This window comes from Crinia signifera, chromosome 12 (assembly GCF_055691185.1).
Source record: "Crinia signifera chromosome 12, ASM5569118v1, whole genome shotgun sequence".
Lineage (NCBI taxonomy): Eukaryota > Metazoa > Chordata > Amphibia > Anura > Myobatrachidae > Crinia > Crinia signifera.
The window spans coordinates 18899244-18918662 of record NC_139228.1 but is presented as its reverse complement, the minus strand read 5'-3'; the positions used below and the strand labels follow the sequence as shown (position 1 = coordinate 18918662).

At 44.1% G+C, this 19419-nt stretch overlaps 2 protein-coding genes across 3 annotated transcripts in view; both read left to right on the top strand.

Annotated features, from left to right (window-relative positions):
* Nucleotides 1-8898, top strand: part of SNX6 (sorting nexin 6) — a 28526-nt gene extending 19628 nt beyond the window's left edge. Inside the window, exons 9-14 of the mRNA XM_083167688.1 lie at nt 395-470; nt 2433-2472; nt 3888-3974; nt 5399-5558; nt 6646-6731; nt 8226-8898. Coding sequence (XP_083023814.1) covers nt 395-470; nt 2433-2472; nt 3888-3974; nt 5399-5558; nt 6646-6731; nt 8226-8279 — 503 coding nt within the window. The 3' untranslated portion in view covers nt 8280-8898. The remainder of the gene's footprint in view (nt 1-394; nt 471-2432; nt 2473-3887; nt 3975-5398; nt 5559-6645; nt 6732-8225) is intronic.
* A 4607-nt stretch (nt 8899-13505) lies between these two features.
* Nucleotides 13506-19129, top strand: EAPP (E2F associated phosphoprotein). 2 transcript variants are annotated; one of them, XM_083166007.1, is made up of 7 exons: nt 13506-13658; nt 14317-14448; nt 14721-14902; nt 15294-15383; nt 16343-16460; nt 16995-17120; nt 17247-19129. In XM_083166007.1, the coding sequence occupies exons 2-7, from the start codon at nt 14375-14377 to the stop codon at nt 17521-17523; spliced, it is 867 nt and encodes a 288-aa protein (XP_083022133.1). In that variant the 5' UTR covers nt 13506-13658; nt 14317-14374; the 3' UTR covers nt 17524-19129. The 2 variants fall into 2 exon arrangements, with proteins under 2 accessions (XP_083022133.1, XP_083022134.1); XM_083166008.1 differs by having other exon boundaries at nt 13509-13658; nt 14320-14448.
* Nucleotides 19130-19419: the final 290 nt, after the last annotated feature.

The window sequence follows — 19419 nt, the reverse complement described above, 5'->3', positions numbered from 1 at the left end:
CTCCTCACAATCAACAAACCCCCCCCCCCCCCCCCTCCCATGGCCTTTAGCAGCACAGTTCAAAATTCAAATAAGGGAGGCTCACCCACTGCCACCAACTGCCATTCCATTGGTGCTTGTTTGAATTTTGAGCCGTGCTGCAGCTCCACCTCTGGAGCTGCCACTGCAACTAATGTTGGGACAGTATAATTGATATGGGGTGCCATCTAATGGCTGTGATGGAAAGCACTGGTCTGCCTGCTCTGGAGACTGCCCCGGCCTACTATTGCTTTCAGGTCATTTCCAGTACTCTCCCCCTGGGGGCTGATTCTTTTCTCTGACTAATGGGATGATTTCTCACTGTTCCACAGGAAATATCTACGGTGTAATATTCTATTCTCCTCGTTTGCTGTAGGTGTTGCCGATGACTACAATAGAATAGGGTCTTCAATGTACTCCTTGGGAACACAGGACAACACTGACATATGCAAGTAAGCACAGGCCTGCTGTCCAGTATTGTAATATGATTCCTGGAGTGATCTCAGAGTTATAAATGTACTGGATACATTGTACTTGGTCTCACCAGCCTCCTTTAGCTGTCCTCATTGACAGGAATGACATACACTATACAGATAAAAGTATTCTGACGCATGACCGTTATACCAACAGGGAGCTGTAATTACATTGTATTGAAATATATATACTTTAATATAGAGTTGGTCCCCCATGTGCAATTATGTGCTTTCTTTATGTGGCTTTCTGTGGGAATTTGTGTCCATTTATTATATAGAGCACGGGTTAGGGAACTTTTTTTTTTACCTTTTACCCCAAAATATATTTAGATACACAGACGCTACCCCCTCGATTTGAAAGAAAGGAAATCATATAATTGCACTACCCCCAGCAATTGATGATGATTACCATGTATGGCTGTGTGTGGTACAAAAGAGAAAGTTGGCGCGGCAGTACAGACTGCGCGCTACAGACAAGGCGCAGCAACAAGTTGGTTCTCTTGAAGAGGCGGAGCCCAGGGAAGCGTGTTATGCACAAGGGTCTGGCGCACTGCACTGCAACAGGTCCTTGTACACTACAGTACTGTAACACACACAGCCGAGCATGCATATAGAATATATATATATATATATATATATATATTCTATATGCAATTCAATGAAATTCCTGGTGGTAATGGATGGTTTCGTTGCCGAGACACAGCCGGGCATGCATATAGATTCATATGCATACCCGGCTTTGTCTTGGCAGTGCGACCGTCCATTACCCCCAGGAATTTAATTTTCTCCCCATTTGGGGTAATTTACCCCTGTTCCCTGACCACTGAGATATAGTATATATGAGGTAAGGCACTGATGTTGGACGAGAAGGCCTGGCTCGCAAGCATTAATATTACTGGAGATCGGACTATAGCCCAAACCCTGAAAGACAGCCCCAATACCATTATCCCTCCTCCACCAAACTTCACAGTTGGCATGATGCAGTCAGGCAGGTAACGTTCTCATGGCATCCACCAAATCCAGACATCACCACACACATTTCCACTGCTCCGTGTCTGTATAGAGGCTTGACATTGGACTTGGTGATGTGAGGCTTGCATGCAGCTCCCTCGGCACAGTGTAAATTAATGCCAGTGGAATACCGGAACTCTTTAGCTATGGAGTCAGCAGAGCATTGGCGTCTTTTACCCACCATGCACCTCAGCCATTGACCATGCTCTGTAATTTTACGTGGTCTCTCACCTGAGTTGTTGCTGTTCTTAAACGCTTCAACTTTCTAATAATATCACAGTTGACCATAGAACATACAGCAAGGATGACATTTCACAAACTGTCTTATCCAATCACAGTACCACACAGAGGTGGCATCCAATCACAGTACCACGCTTGAAGTCATGAGCTCCTCTAAACGACCCAATTGTAGTATCTCAAATGAGAAAAGAAGTGATAATATGCTTGGTACTTTATCACCGGCCAATCAGCTTCTGATGACTGTTAAGTTACTGGCTGGGTTTAAAAAGCAACAGTCAGGAGCTGATTGGCCGGTGACTTTATCTCTTATCCCTTATCACTGCATCATACCTCTACCCCTCAGTGCCTTATTTTATACTCCTCTGGCAGCAGGTCCGATTTAAAAAACCCTGGATTCAATCATTTAACATGTGTGGCAAAATACTTTTGTCCTTATAGTGTATTTAGCATGGTGGTGACCAGGAAAATATAATACAGACACCATTCTGTGTTGCGTTTGATGTTTGCATCTGGTTGTGAGAACAAGTTCTCGGGAAAGGTTACACAAATCAGTTCTAGTTCCTTTTTTAACTTAAAGTATTAGGTATACACCCATTAAGGATTTTCTCTATCGTTTAACACTAAGAAAACCCGTCAATATAAATGGAACTGATTTAATTGTGGTTTTTCTTTCTTTTTTTTTTTCTCCAGATTTTTCCTGAGAGTGTCAGAATTGTTTGATAAAACTCGTGTAAGTTTTCCTGTTATTTACCTTTTATATTACAAATCTTGAAACAGTGGTCTGTCATAATAGACAAACACTTATCTTGGAGAGTAACTTTCTAGTCCTCATTTCTTTAACATTTATGCAAAGAGTAATGAGCCAATTAAATTAGAAGTTTTTCTGTTTTTTTTTTATTTTTATTTTTTTCTGATATTTTTTTTCCCCGGCAATCCTATTAGGACACACAGTTCCCTTGAAACATGTGATCCTTCATTTGGTAGAAGACCGGGTTGTGCTTCTTTGTCAATAAATTGTATGAACAGCAACCATTAGAACTGGCTTTGCCAGTCACATTGGCCAAAAATGGGCTCTTGGCCAACATCCTTTGGCACCCCTGGGTGAAGCAGCGCTAGGTTAAAAATGAGACTGATACAGATGGGTCTTTTCCCATCTTGGCAGGGGATGGCGCTGGCGTCGCCAGCCGCCATCCCCCGCCAGCGCCATGGCGATCGTGAGAAGGGGACGCGCGCGCACCCCCTTCCGACGGCGCTTCCATACGTTTCCCCGGGTCCCCTCCGGCTTGCCGGCGGTAACCGGGGGCCCCGCCGACTGCCCGCACCCCCCCTAACCCCCCCATAACCCTGTCCGTCTCCCTGAGGCGGAGACGAACAGGGTTTCCGTCGCGCTAGCGACGGAGACTGAGACGCGCGTGCGAGTGAGACGCACGCGCGTCTCAGTCTCCTCGCTGGCGTGGCTGCTGGCGGGTCGCCAGCGCAGACGCCATGGCGACCCGCCAGCAAGGATGGGACAAGACCCATCTGTATAAGTTAAAAATGTATCTATCGCCTTTTGACCTTTTTTACTTTTCTTTTTGTTTCTCTTGATTCAAACCAGCCGTTACGGTATAGAAAACAGTTCTAAAACCACTGTTACTGTATTCATCTGTTCCCTAATCGTTAAACAGACCGGCTTGGAAGCCATCGTTTTCCCAATTAAGCCAATCTGCTTGAATTCCCATGATTTTCTTAAAAATTTGCAGTCATAGGCCCTTATTCAGATCTGATCGCAGTACAAATTTGTTCTCAAAATGGGTAAAACCATTACAGGTGGGGCAGATGTAACATGTATAGAGAGAGTTAGATTTGGGTGAGTTATTTTGTTTCTGTGCAGGGTAAATACTGGCTGCATTATTTTTACACTGCAATTTAGATTTCAGTTTCAACAGACTCCACCCAAATGTAACTCTTTCTGTACATGTTACATCTGCCCCACCTGCAGTGCACATGGTTTTGCCCATTTTGAGAACAAATTTGTACTGCGATCAGATCTGAAAAAAGGCCTCAGTGTTTCAAAATTGTACAAGGGGATACTTAGCTGATGATGTTGTGCTGTTCTTCACACCAATGTCTTACAAGATGGGTATGTTTTCTTCTTTTCTGTAGAAAATTGAAGCCCGGGTATCAGCCGATGAAGACCTGAAACTTTCCGACCTCCTAAAATACTATTTAAGAGAATCTCAAGCTGCTAAGGTGAATACGATTATTATTTTTCTTTGTATGAAAGTTTTCTGGGTAAACACATAGTAGAAGTGGTTCATGAACAGTGTACTACTTTGTATGGGGCCTACACGTGTAGTGATGTGGGATGATGAGCGTTCCAACCAGTGCTAGATCACTCAATGCTCCGATCGCTCAGCACACGGTGCTGGACAGCGATGTGCCGCTGAGTGATCCGTCAGGACCCTGACCCAGGCGATTACCTATATTTATCCAGCACGCTGGATATTAATCGCCAGGGGGTATTGAGATGTGGGACCAGGCAGCGCTATGGCTCCTACACACACAGCGATATAGGGCCCATTTCTGAGCAATGTAGTTAAATTAACATCGCTCAGAAAATGACCTGAGATCGCTATGTTTGTAGACCCCATTAGAAGATAATTTGGGACAATGGGGCAGATGTATTAACCCCTTGAGTGGTGGGTTTTACTGGGGCAGGACAAACCTACCAGGGCAGGTTTGTCCTGCCCCAGCAAAACCCACCACAGATCATTAGGCGCTCCAACCTTCCCTTCCGCCGCTGCCCCAGCTGCCTGTCAATCATCACACAGGCGGCAGGCTCGGGGATGTTTCACGGCGGCTCGGGCGCCTGAGTGCCACCCTGAACATCCCCGAGCCTGCCGCCTACATCATTGCTGCAAAATGACAGGCGGCTAGAGGCTTTTTAGAAGAGCTCCGGCGTACGCTCGCCGGAGCACAGTGACAGGTGATTAGGGGGGCTGGGGGACGCAACGGGGGGCTCAAAAGGTGGTGGACACCACTGGCACACACCTATTTCATATTTGTGGTATGGCCGGAAATTTTCCGGGACAGCCCGCTGTGGCAGCGCAGCTGAGCCCGGAAAATTTCCGGGCATACCACTCAAGGGGTTAAGCCTGGTGAAGAGATAAAGTGGAAGGGAAGTTGATGATGCACTAGCCAATCAACACCTAACTGCCATTTTTTAAACACCGCTGATTAGCTGGTGCGTTATCACATTCTACTTTATCTCTACTTAATCTCTTCACCAGGCTTAATACATTTGCCCCAATGTTTGTCTACCTTGTGCATGGGTTTGGCTGTGCAGGATGTAACTTAACACTTGAATGATGGTTTTCATTTTAAAAAGTAATTGGCTTATGTTTTAAAACAGTGGTTCCCAACCCTGGTCCTCAAGTACCCCCAACAGTGCAGGTTTTCCAGGTCTCCACACAGAATCACAGGTGACATAATTAGCTCCACCTGTGGATCTTTTCAAATGTGCCTGAATAATGAGTGCACCTGCCGGGCGACCTGGAAAACGTGCACTGTTTTAAAAACAGCCGACAACAGCACAATAACTGGTGTTATAAACAGAAATGCCATGTTTACACTGTTACACTTGTGTTTATTGCCTGAACTGTCCTCGTCCCCAGGATCTCTTGTACAGAAGGTCTCGCTCTTTGGTAGATTATGAAAATGCCAATAAAGCACTAGATAAAGCGAGGGCTAAGAACAAGGAAGTGTTATCAGCGGAGACCACTCAGCAGCTCTGCTGCCAGAAGTTTGAGAAAATCTCCGACTCTGCAAAACAAGGTATTCATGAGAAATCCGCATCATCTATAGGGGCATGGGTCATTCGGATGACATGGGCATAGCTCGCCATGCTTCAGGCACAACATTTTATTCTCCCACCACGCCCTAGTGGATGGTAGGGCATAAAATACCGCCTGTCTGCTAAAATAAGAGTGAAAAACCCCATGTCGACCTTTTGACTGCCGACCTAGCCCATGTCGACCTAATCACCCTGTTGTCCTTGATGCATGGCGTAAAGTTGGGGGCTTTTTAGTCTGAGAAGCTCCATTTCTGTAGTAATCCTAATCACCGGAGCTGTAATGAATCATAGATTGCGGTCTTGCCACATTATGGGGGTTTCTTTCATAAGAAAAGCATCTTGCAAAATCTAGGAAGTGACGTCTATTTTTAATGTGCCTGACGCAAGTAAATAATCAGTAAGGAAATAGTAATGTCTATTGACTAACGTCCACTTTATGTTCTATTCTGATTAAATGGGTATAGGTGATAGGGTCCACAGCAATTAGGTCGTCCACTGTTGGTCATCGCATGAATTATGTCGACATGCCTTGAGGCGACATTGTTGAAAACTCGGCACATGCAATAGGTCGACATGAAAAAGGTATAGCTACCTCTTCGTCCACCTGGATAGTATGAAAAACCACCTTTAAAAAAAAAAAGTGAAAAACTCATGTTGACCTACAGCGAAGATTGCTTGTTTTTGGCGAACCCCGCCGTTTAACCCCCTCGCCGGCCGCTTTGAATACGGCTCAAAGTGGAAGGAGATAAACGCACCAGCCAATCAACTGTTTTTGAAAAATGACAGTTGAAAGTTGTTTGGCTGGTGCGTTATCTCCTTCCACTTTTTCTCACCAGCAATATCTGGCTCTACTTTTTCAGGGTGTGTTCTATATTTTCGGATGAAAATCTTATTGTTCATTTCTGAATTCCATCATGTTCCTACAGAGATCAGGCTGCCGAAGTCCATTCCACATTGTATGTTTGTATTTAACCATTGATCTATAGTTATAGTGTCCATCCATTTTGCAGCTGTAATTAAATATTTGGTTATGAATTTGTTACATTATGTATATATATTTTGTTCTAGAACTCACCGACTTTAAAACAAGAAGAGTGGCTGCTTTCCGTAAGAACCTTGTAGAATTGGCTGAACTGGAACTAAAACACGCCAAGGTATAGTTCCTGAAATGTATTCAGTTGTCTCTTTCTGGCTTTTGATCCTCAGTCCCTTCCCCCTATTATGTTATGTCGTCTATTAATTATGCTAAATCCCTGATCGCTATAGTTTTTGTATATATCTGTGAATGATGCTAATTTGAGACCCCCAAAACTATCTAGGAAAACCATATTACCAGTTATATTAATAGGGAAGTGGTTGTTTTTTTAAATGCGGTTTTACAGAGTTACCATCTGTATGAGTTCTTAACCGTTTGTTCTAATAATGAGGTGTGGAATTATCCTGTCTGATGGGGTGTTGTATATGTCAACATGCACAATTGTTGACACCAGGGGCCAAATGTAGTAGGGTGTGAGAATCCTAAAGTGAGAGATCATTAGAGATTTTTCCCATTGTTATAAATTGCCGCTTTAAAAAAATAAATAAATGAAAACAAAAGGAAAATCTCCTGAAATCTCTCACTATAAATCTCACACCCGATTACATTTGACAGATAAATTGGCAAAATCCACATTATAGACACTGACCTGCTTCACGTGCTCGTTTCAGTGCAAGGTAAATCATACGGGTGCGGTACAGGGGTCTGACAGTCATTAGCCCGAAGTCTGGATCCCGACTGGCCGGACCCAGATGGCATGGATACGCAAGCCACCTATTCTATTCTCCCTCTGCGAGCCACCTATTCTATTCTCCCTCTAGGGGGGTCGTGGACACCCACGGGGGAAAATAGCAGACGGCCGTCGGCAACCCGGCTGTTGGTGTTTTGACAGTCGGGATCCCGACGTCGGACCCCGTCCGGCACCCAAATCATACTACTACACAAGCATCTGCATATCTACATTGGGCCCCTGTATGGCTCATCTCCCACAATGTAACCTTCATAGTGCGCCCAACATGGCTGCCGCATCTTGTACACTTGTGGATGGGATGAAAGATAAAGGGTCCTGACTGTTTTCTTGGGCTGACCTGCCGGGCGGCAAAACGCTGCACGGCCAAAAGCTGTGCCGTCCGCACTCAGAATAATGGACAGCAATCTGTCCTTTCATACGGGACGGTCACGGCGTGGCTGCCGGGTAGCAGCTGGTTCTTACCACTGCAGAGGACGTCTGCCCTGCCGTGGCCGTCCCGTCCTGACAGGTCAGTGTGTGCTGAGGGCGACGGGGGCCTTTCACACACACCGGTCTTTAGGTGTGCGGTTTTAGCTTCCACCGCCACCAAACTGAAATCGGTGTGTGTGAAACTGCACTAAGGGTAGCCTGTTCCAGGGTAATCTTACGCAGTGCGCCTAAACTAGCTGCCTCACCTGCCACCTTGTTAGGGTGGAATACACAACTCGTGGAAGTTATTAATGCCTACACCAATCCTGCATTTTGCTTACTGTGCTCTCATTGTTTTGATGTCTGTAAAAGCGCCTTGAATCCTGTTGGAGAACGTGCGCTATATAAATAAAACTTACAATGATATTTTTATATCTGTCTCTTTTATTATAGGGTAATCTGCAGCTGCTGCAGAGTTGCTTGGCAGTGTTAAACGGTAAACCGTAATGCACCCTCCGTCCTCATCTGCGAATAAAACAGACACTCCTGACACCTCCGAGAGCCGCCACAAGTTTCCATGGATCAGTCCCGTGGGTATTCCCAGCTCCGTAGAGGATGAACCCGTACACAGACATTGGGCTACCTCCATGTTAGAAACGGCACTGTGCTGCAAAGTCCACACGTACCTTTATTTAGTCATTGTACACTTTCTGTGTCACAGATACAATCTCCCCAATTTTGTTTTCATTTGGGTACAAATAAGCAATTAAACGCTCTTCATGTTATGAATTGTATAACATTTCAATGCCAATCTTATTTACCAGTGTATGTTACTCTTGGATGATGTTCGACTCGTACCGTTCGAATGGATTTAACCTCGCGTTAGTTCTTCACGCCGTATACCTTGTCCAAGTTCCATGTAATGATTGTTTTTTAAGCCTCTGTTATCCTGATTTACTGAACTATATTTTTTTTATTAAACCTTTTTTCTTAGATATTTCAGAGCGCTCCAATTCTCTTTTTACATTTTCCGTTCATAATGCTAATGCATCAGTATGTTTGCCTTAACTTGTAGACTTCTCAAATCTTGTAAAATAAAACTGTGAATCCAATGATTTTTAATTGACATTGTTCCGGTGTTCCTGTTTTCCCAAAGAAGCAGAATTGAATCAAGATTTCATTTGGAATCACTTTTTCGAAGAACATTGGACAAAGTAATGCATTGCAAAATCAAGGGGGTTCTACAGTATGACGTTCATAATGGTACAGATACAATTTCATCGAAACACCTAAGGTCGACAGGGGCTTAGGTTGACACAAGTATTAGGTCGACAGTCAAAATGTCGACACCATTTTTTTCTTTTTTGAGCGAACAGGTGGTTTTTCATGCTCTACCATCCACTAGGGCTAAAAGGAATAAAATATTGTTCCGAGAGAGCCATGCGAGGGGACGTGGTGCACCAACAATGTGTCTGTCGACTGTGACGACATTCGGGTTAAAAAACCCATGAAAAACCTATATCGACCTTTTGACTGTCGACCTTGCCTATGTTGACCTAATGCTTGTGTCGACCTAATGACCCGGTTGGCCTAACCCCATGTTGACCTTCGGTGGTCGACTCAATGTATGTCAACCTTAGTTGTGTCGACCCTATGACCCATACCCATTCTGGGTAATCTCAATTAGATGGGTTGCTTCAGTGGAAGTGCAATTGCAGCTGCAAATATGTATACAGTGGCCGTGCAAACCTATATAAACGTTGCAGCATCTCTTACACACCAGTTGTGAACATTGACCATCTGACTAGCAATCTGGTTGCACAGCATATCTGCAGGAAGTTAAGGCCCTCATACACTGGGGATTCAGCTGCAATTTGGTCTCTTTTCCTGTGAGTGCAGCAATCAATCGCAGGAACAGATGCTAAATTGCAGCTGAATAACAGCGGGTCCAATGTAATGCACGGTCCCGCGCACATCGCATCGGACAGTCAGAGTCTCCACGGCAGGAGAAGCAATCACATGCAATCCTGCCACCTGGGAATGTCCCAGGCGTCTCGAGTGCACTGCGTGTGACTACACCGAGAGGGGAAGTGGCCGCAGTGTATGAGGGCCTTAAGACTGAGACATTTCTACTACCCACAGGATCACTGTCGCAGCCTAAAATGCACCCCAGAAACAGTCAAAACAAGCCCGCATGAGTCCTCACTCCCCCAAAACGCTCCATCAATCACTCTGTATCAATCGCAACAAAATGCGCAGTGCGACTATTCTCATTGCATTGCTAAAATAAAATTGCTTCAATTCATACAAAATCAGCATTGTGTCCATCAGTTAATCTGCAAGCAGCACCTGGGTTAGTGCTTCGCAACAATGATTATTTCTGCTTGCAAATGTGTTGTGTGGGTTTTATTCCTCTCTATCCGAAGGAAAAGGTTTGACACCGGCTAACCAAATGGCTCATTAAAAACAACCACTTTATTATAAAAATAACAAAAAAGAGTAATACTCAACTTGTAGCTAAATTATTAGACATCGGTGATTCATCTTCTAAATACAAGTAGTTATTTTCATGTCCATGTTTCCTCGGTCATTTGCATCAAATGCTCAGATCAGTCCATGTACATACAGCAGAGATCTTACTGCAGTCTGCAGTGAAGCCAAAGCTCTTATTGGGTGCTGGCTATATATGAATGCTCCAGTCACTGGCTGGTACCATTGCTCATCGCTTGCACGCATGCTCAGTAAGTTCTAACATACACTATATGGGCAAAAGTATTAGGACGCCTGCCCATTACGCCAACTGGGGCTGTATTGACATTGTACTGAAATACTGTACATATATTTTAGTATGGAGTTGGTCCATAACGGCTTCCACTCTTTTTGGTAGGCTTTCCATAACATGTTGGTATGTTTCTGTGGGAATTTGTGCCCATTCATTCTGTAGAGCATTTATGACAGGGATGGGCGGTAACCTTTGGCCCTCCACCTGTTGTTGAACTACACATACCAGCATGCCCTGCTACAGTTTTGCTATATGGCCATGCTAAATCTGTAGCAGGGCATGCTGGGATGTGTAGTTCAGCAACAGCTGGAGAGACCAAGGTTCCGCATCCCTGGTTTGAGGTCAGGCCCTGATGTTGGACTAGAAGGTCTGGCTATCAATCTCCATTCCAGTTCATCCCAAAATGTGCTTGATGGGCTGAGGTCAGGCTTCTCTGCTGGCCTTGCAAGTTCTTCCACAACTTGCAGAATCCTGCGGGTGCTACTAGCCTTGAAGCTTATTCGAACTGAAATATCTGCCGTCTTCCCTGTTTTACTTATTGATTTGATGTGGTGAGAGGTGTGGTATTTTTCTTTTCTTTTATTTCAAGGAATAAAAATGATAGATTGAGTTTATATAGGGTATATGTGATAATCAAAGGCGCTGCTCCTGTTTGAGGCACCCTTGGTTGTAAATCTACCCGCAGTGATTATAAAAAATCTAATGGAGCTGGTTAGATCAGAAATTTAAAATGCTGTTAAAACTAGGCTGACCGTACTATGTCTTTGATCTGGGACATTGTTGAATTACACAGGTTCTGTGGCTGGCTGACTTCAAGCTTGCAATTTATTTGAATCTGCTACAGAACAGTCTATAGACAGTCATATGGTCGACAGGGTCAAAATGTCCACAGTCAAAAGGTCGACAGGGTTTAAAGGTTGACATGAAAAAGGTTGACAGGCAATCGGTCAAAAGGGCAACGTGAAAAAGGTCGACATGCATTTTTTTTTTACAAAATTTTCAGTCGACATGTGCCGACAGGCGGTATTTCATACACTACCGTCCTCTAGGGCATGGAGGGAGACTAAAATAGTGCACCGAGCGTAGCACACTTAGACAGTGTCCATGTTGACCTATGTCGACATAGACACCCGAAAACATTAAAAACTGATGTCGACCTTTTTCCATGTCGACCTTTTAACCATGTCAACCTTTTACCTGTCGACCCTTTGACCATGTCGACCATATGACTGTCTATGATAAGTCAGTCTATGATTTATTTAATAACAATATGGTAAGCCTAGTTAAAATTGTATCCGGTTACATAGGTAAAGAACACGGAACATTCTAGATGGAGATCCCAATCTGAAAAAAATGGGGAAGGCCTCCTGGACCCCAACAGAGTGACAATTGAATCGTATAGAAGGCTGTTATGGTCATAATGAAAGTGCTAGAGTTACTTAAAATGTGCCAAATGGTGTGGTTACAGTTTTTTTAAGTGTTTAGGTCGAAAGGTAATTGGTCGACATAACAATAATCAACACAAGTTTTGGGGGATTTTTTGATCAAATTTTATGTGTATAAATGTGTATTATGTATGTTCAGTAATGTGTAACCACCATCATTAAAAACATATACACACTTGCCACACTTTGGGCAAAGTTGATCACTGCGCTACCGCTACGCTTGGCACGGGTTTTTTCAAAGAAGTCAAAATAGCAAAAAAATTATATATTTTTTGTGTATAAACACTTTAGTTACATTTGAAGTGCATAAAACATTCAAAAAGTAGATTGGGGTGAAATAAGGCCATTGTTTTTACCATATTGTCGATATGTTAGTTGAAAAATTCCAAATGCCTAGTCATTAGCGGGGTGTGCAAGGGACTCCGAAATAAGTCCTGGCAAGAAAAAAAAAAGGTAAATTTCAGCTGAAAAAGCGATTAAGGTGTGTACACACGGGTGCAATTTCATGTAAAATCGCTGGGAATCTGGTCGCTGAGCGACCATATTGCCAGTGATTTGGAGCACAGCTGGCGATAAATCGCCAGCTGCGCACTCCCCTGTGCACTGCCTAATGGTCGCTGGAGCATGCTCCTGCGACCAGCGGCTTTCCCCGGTGATCGCTCCTCAGCCCTGTGCCGCTGCTTCCTCCCTCCTCCCATCAAAGTGACAGCAGCAGCGTCTGCTGCTGCTGCGCTCCCCCTCCGCCCCGTAGCAGTGTCTCCTTTTCATCGCTGATGAAAAGGAGACACTGAGCAATATGATTGCTGGGGATATATTGCTAGCAATCATATTGCACCATGTGTACACAGCATTATGCTGTTGTGTACACACGGGGTAATATGATTGCTGGGGATATATTGCTAGCAATATATCCCCAGCAATCATATTGCTCAGTGTCTCCTTTTCATCAGCGATGAAAAGGAGACACTGCTACGGGGCGGAGGGGGATCACTTTGATGGGAGGAGGGAGGGAGCAGCGGCACGGGGCTGGGGAGATCAACGCTGATCTCCCCGGCGCTGACTTCCCGGCACAGCGATCGTCGGGGAAAGCCGCTGGGCGCAGGAGCATGCTCCAGCGACCATTAGGCAGTGCACACGATGGTTTATGGTTGATGTAGAATAGTTTTACCATCGATGGGGGAGTACCAGATGGTTCTCCTCCATCGATGGCACAGCAATTATTTTTTATTTTTATATTTTAATTCTCCTAAAGGTGCATAGCTCTGTCTCCGACACCTGTGATTGACCCATGAGCCAGTCAGTCAAAGAAAATAGATGACTATCGATAGTCAAAAACATCGATGGTCATCCAGTAGATATGCTGCCATCGATGACTGAACTATCGCCAACAATGGCAATCCCTACCGACAACATATCATCGTCCACTGTGGTGACTGAAGCTTGCACGGAGCCGCGTGCGCGCATGCTCCCAGGAGCGAGCGCTTGTCCTCTGTGCCCGGAGCGGGAGCGCGGCCTGCATAGTGACGTCACATGGGGTGCGACGGAAGAAAGTGCGGTCACATCGCCATTATCCTGCGACGCTGGCTGTAATTGGGTTGTTTAGCAGCCCCTGACCTGCATGTTCCGGGTGATCTGGCCGTGGTTGCTCTCTAGACACCGGTAATATACACAACGACAAGTCCTAGCACACACCCTGCTGTCTATAGTGCAGTATATATAACGCCGATCTTTAGTGCCAAAGGTGTTGTTATTCTTTAAAATAATAGTATATTTCTCATTGGGATGTCTTCAGAGGCTGTTGTGGTTTTAGGGTATTGAGGGTACCATGATTTTTAGAGAGCAGCACAAGTCCTTTTATACTACTATAAGTTCTGACCCATATTGCTCAAGTCAGAGGGACAGAGCATAAGAGTTTGTGAGCAGGGATGTAATTTCTTATAGGCAGGGAGTAGGGTTTTCCTCGCTTATAGGGAGCAGGTGGTGTTATCGCTTTTACCCTGGGAGCAGGTGGTGTCATCGCTTTTACCCGGGAGCAGGTGGTGTCATTGCCTATAATCATGCAGCAGAGATGCCATTGCTTATAGTCGCGGAGCGGTGATGTCGTCATTTCTAATTGGGCAGCAGCAATGTTTGTTGTTGCATGACTTATTTTGAAACGATTGTTATGTGGCTGGGGAAGTACATTTCCTAATGTTCTTTTGGTTTTTGGTCAGGAGTACATTATAATCTATGATAGAAGCTCCATCTTTGATTTAGATTTGTCCTCAGAATTACTGGAGACATTTATTGAGGTTAAACCTAATGTTTTTTTTACCAGCAGGTCACCGAACACACCACATGCTGTATGCCAAAGAGATTTGATTTAGACTTTCATCATGCACCGGTTACAGCCAGAATATGACGCCTATGCAATTGAGGAGCCCAGTGATGAGGAAGGTGCCAGTAGCAGGTATTTTTAGCATTTGTAAATCTTTATATTTGTGTCAGTTTTTTTTCTTGCTGTGTTAAATCAGATAAACCTTGCTTATCATTTTATGGATACATTTTAAGCCTTAAATGACTCCTATATTTTACTGCATTATGTGCATGGTGATATTTTGGTGTATTCATAGCAATGCGTTTTTACCAGTGAAACTATGATTTATTTAATGCTGGTGAAATTTATTTAGCTTGACTGTAGGTTACTCCAGTAATGTCATTTTTAATTACCCATCCCTAAAGTTCTGAGGATGAGTTGGATGTGCTTTTACATGGAACCCCTGAGCAGAAGCGAAAGTTGATTCGTGAATGTCTTACTGGTGAGAGCGAGTCCTCCAGTGAAGATGAATTTGCAAAAGAGATGGAGAAGGAGCTGACTTCTACTATGAAAACCGTTGAAGGGAGCTGGCAGGTCCAACGTACAGGTGTGGTAACTGTTACTTCCAAAATCAGACCTAAAGGGTCCCATCCAAATCCGCATAATAGAATAATATTTGTGTTGAACACCAGGCATCATATTGTGAGTAGAAGTGGATTGATGATTATTATTATAAGGGACCACCGTACACAGGGCTCAGCAAAGAGTCTCCCATAACTCCCTGCTAGACACTCACAGGCTCGGACATACTTGGGTCCGTAATGGCAGTGCAGCATGAGAAAGAACCAACACATTTCGAGCTCTGTAGGAGACTCTTTGCTGAGAACACTGAATGACACTCCCCATCACAGAGCTAAAGAGGTTTTGCTTTTTGTTCCCCCCCCTTCCCCCCTTGGGTTTCAGAGACCACCCCGTAATCACTATGCTATTTGTTTTAGGTGCAGCCTCTGGCTCTGCCGCACCAGCAGAAGGCAGCAGTCAGCAGTATTATGATGATGTATATTTTGATTCTGACTTGGAGGACGAAGGTATGTTTCATGCTTATGAAATATGTATGGTTTCTTGTTTCTGTTATTCCAGTGCTGGAGGATTTTATGGTATTTTATACACATCATTAAGCATCACGGACGTGTAATGCTTAGCATTACTGCCTCACAGCACTGAGGTCATGGGTTCAATTCCCACCATGGCCCTAACTGCGAAGTTTGTGTATTCTTCCCGTGTTTGCCTGGGTTACCTCCTACAATCAAAAAATATACTGGTAGGTCAACTGGCTTCTAACAAAATTAACCCTAAAGTGCCTGTGTCAGTCAGTGCCGGGATTGAGGTTTTGTTTGCTCCACACAGTCTACTCCACAAATATCTCCTCCAGCTTTAGTCATGCAAAATGACCTACCTCTGTTTTGTGATTGGATAAGCTGTGTTGCTAAATATTTGCAGCATGCTCTGCAGCGCAGGCTGGAGTACGGGCATGGCTGTGATTATCCTTGCTGATTAGCACCACCAGGTCATCCTGCTGGTGTCTCAGGACACAGCCCAGGAAGGAGATGCAGTGACGGCAACCTTGCTTCCCTGTACGCATTCATTTACATTATACACATTGACACGTTTTGGATGCACAGTGTGTGGCATGCTATGTAATTGAGGCACTACATTGTGGCATATTATGTATAAGGGGCACTTCGGTGTACACAGTATGTATTGGTGGCATTCTAAGAATTTTACTCTGGAAACTGGCATCTACCAGGGTGGGAATGTATGTGGGGAAGCCTTAGGGTCAGTGAAGGGGCATGAATGAGATGTTTTCATATATTTTGGTTGTCTGACCACTAAAATATTTAAGCTGCTTCTAGATTTTATAAGTGTTGATGATCTGCTATCTTCCAGCCTATATTTCTGTATTGTGGCTGGACGTAAGTTAGTAAATGCAAGTGTACTGCTGAATGTTGTGTATTTTATAATGCATCCCATTTGTTATCACTTTTAGCTGCTGAACCTGGGAAGAAGCAGAAACAGAAGCGCAAAGTACCAACTAATGATGACCTCCTATATGATCCGCATCAGGATGACAGAGACCAGGAATGGGTGGATGCCAGAAGGAGGAGGTAAGGACGAGGATTCCCTGAAAGGCTAGGGGGTCGTAGGAAATCATCCAATACTGTAATTTTTGTTTACACAAAATGTTGTGGTCTTGCCTTTTGGTTTTGTTGGAAGTCTGAAATAAGTGTGAAAAATACGCAAAAAGGGTTAATCCATGACATTTGAAATGGGCAGAGGATGTACACAGACATCACAAGGGGGGTGCGGGTTGTGCCCGGGTGTCACCCTTCCACGGTATGACAATGAAACGCTGGCTCCTCCGCAGTGACAAGAGACAGTTGCTGCAGTGTGAGATTATCCTGCAGCAATTGGCTCCTGTCACTGAGGAGGCAGCATTGCGTGCACGATTGAAGCTCAGCTTCCCACTAGGTCATGTGACTGCAGTGTGTGGACACATGCCTGCAATACGGGATGGGGCACCTTGGCTGCACCAGGTGTAACCAACCCCATTGCCGCCAATGAGGACGTGCATTATTGACCTGCTGTGAGATCCAGCTAATTATCATTCTCATCTATTTGTCTGTCTGGTTTAATTCTAGTTACAGAAACATAAGGAAGCAGAGGCACAATCAGACCTCGCAGTCTAAAACACAAGCTATACCCAGCAGTGATGCCATTTTGAATTGCCCAGCCTGCATGACCACCCTTTGCTTGGATTGCCAAAGGTAAAATTGTTATTTAATATATGTTTCTATGCAACCACAGTGTACTTGTCCATTTACTCTTGCTCCAGACTTGATAAAATGCTACTCTACTGGGTCTGGGTGTTAAACCTCTAAACTCATTTGCAGGCACGAGTCCTATAAAACACAGTACAGAGCCATGTTTGTTATGAATTGCACAGTCAATAAGGAAGAAGTACTGAAATTCCCAGAACAGCCTATGAAGCACCGGAGACGGGATCGCAAAAAAAGGAAAGTTCCCTCCATGGATACAGCAACTGAAGCACAGAGTACAGAAGCGGAAATGTATCACCCTGTAAAATGTACTGAGTGTTCTACAGAGGTGGCGGTATATGACAAGGAAGAAGTGTATCACTTTTTTAATGTCCTGGCCAGTCACTGTTAGGGTAGATGGTTCGGGGAAGCTATAACTGCACATAGTTGGGACAGGAAATGGAGCATCGTTATTTTTTAAAAAGTTTTTTGTCTGCAATTTTTTTTTATGAAATGGAACGGCTCACGTTCCTAAAGCATACTAAAGTTATTCAGATAGTTATCAAGACACTGAAAGTGACTTCAAAGAAGAGACCTTGAGATGTACAGAGACCTTGCATTTTCACACCCGTGGCAACAAAAAGTTGCATGGTTTTTGTAAAACTGTAAGGTCTTAAAGCCCCATCCACTAGTGTGATTTTGGCCTTTTTCATCTGATTCTGAGGCATTGGCCTGAGGAATTTAATGATTCTGATCTGACGCACGGTCCTGTGTGCATCGAATAGTAGACAAAGATCGTCACTGCTGCACCAAGGACCCATCGGATTTTGTAGCCAGGAAAAGGATTGTAAACAATACATCATATGTAAAAGGACTGCATCCGATGTATCGTATATGATCCTGCCGCCGGTTGTGCCAATTGGTCACCCAACCGCACAAGCATCTTATATAACAAACATATCACCCTATGTATTTACAGTTAATTGGAACTAAAATAGAGGGTTGCTTTACACAGGCTCAACATTTGTTTAATTCAAGAACCCATGGACCTTAATGAAGTTCCAGAACCAGACCCGTGAGGACAATTGAAACATTTCCCGCACAGCAGCATAGACTAACTAAACAGCACTTGTGTTCCACAGTGGAATGCGCTGTAACTGTGGGACGCACTGTGAGCAGTACTACAATTATCGGTGACTTACCACCACTGGCTCTTATTACTTCGAAAAACATAACTGAAGCGTAAAACGCAATGTAAACCTGCACATCCTTAATTACTAGAGCGCAACAAATATGTCCCAAAAAAGGCTAAAGGCAACACCTACAGAATTAATAGCAAACCTCCACATGTATGAACTATGCATATTTTTTGCAAAAATAAAAAAAAATATCTTTGGACTTGTATATTTCCGTCAGGCTTCTGGTGATAGATCACACCCATTTTATCTCTTCTCTTATGGCGCTTTGTAAATAGTCTTTCAAAATCTGCTGTACATAGTTTTATTTGTAGGTTGAATGAGTTATGCCTGGTACACACCGGAATGATGCAGGCCGTGAGCAGATCAACTCGCGATCTGTTGGAGCACACGATCTGCACGCGTTCTGAATCCAATCCGATCTGTGAAACGACCAGCGGGGCCGCGCATCGGATCGGAATCGGATCAGAAATAGCCCAAAACATGCCCGATTTGCATACAATCAGTTAAGATTGTATCTAAATTGGGTGTTTTGTGTCCAAATCGTTTCTGTGTGTACCCTACATTAGATTTGGAACTCTGCTGTGTGTTCTAGCACAGATGCATTATAGATGTAGACTTTTGGGTATGTTCTTAAGTAAGGGCACCAAAGAATATCTAAGGGTTTTATATACTGGTGAAAGAGGGTATTACACTAAGTGTGACCCCACCTCAGACACTAGTCCTGGTTCAGGTGTTGAGAGAGATCTTCGTGAAGGTGAATGTCACATCCTGTGTACTTCTGTAATATTGCCATCAAATAAAACTATTCCATTTTCATGACCGTTTTACTATTTTATTCTTGTTTATGTATATAAACACTTTCCTCCTACGTGCAGCAGGGGACACTGCAGTCATCACGTGAGGGATAGAGTGGGTGTGTTGGAGGAGTCGGCACTTTTGTAAAATATTTGGATATGGCTAGCTCCTCCCCCCTCTATTCCCACCCACACCCCAGTCTTAAAAATGTGCCCGGAGGAGTCGGTCTCCTGGGCATAGATCTCCTAAGGGGATTAGGTTTTTAAGTTGTTTTTTTATTTATTTTTATTTATTTGCTCGTTTTTAGTCAGCTA

Coding starts and splice junctions, on each gene's coding strand:
- EAPP (XM_083166007.1), top strand. CDS start 14,375: ATGCACCGGTTACAGCCAGAATATGACGCCTATGCAATTGAGGAGCCC. Junction 14,449..14,720: donor GAGGAAGGTGCCAGTAGCAG/GTATTTTTAGCA, acceptor CCATCCCTAAAG/TTCTGAGGATGAGTTGGATG. Junction 16,461..16,994: donor GTGGATGCCAGAAGGAGGAG/GTAAGGACGAGG, acceptor GTTTAATTCTAG/TTACAGAAACATAAGGAAGC.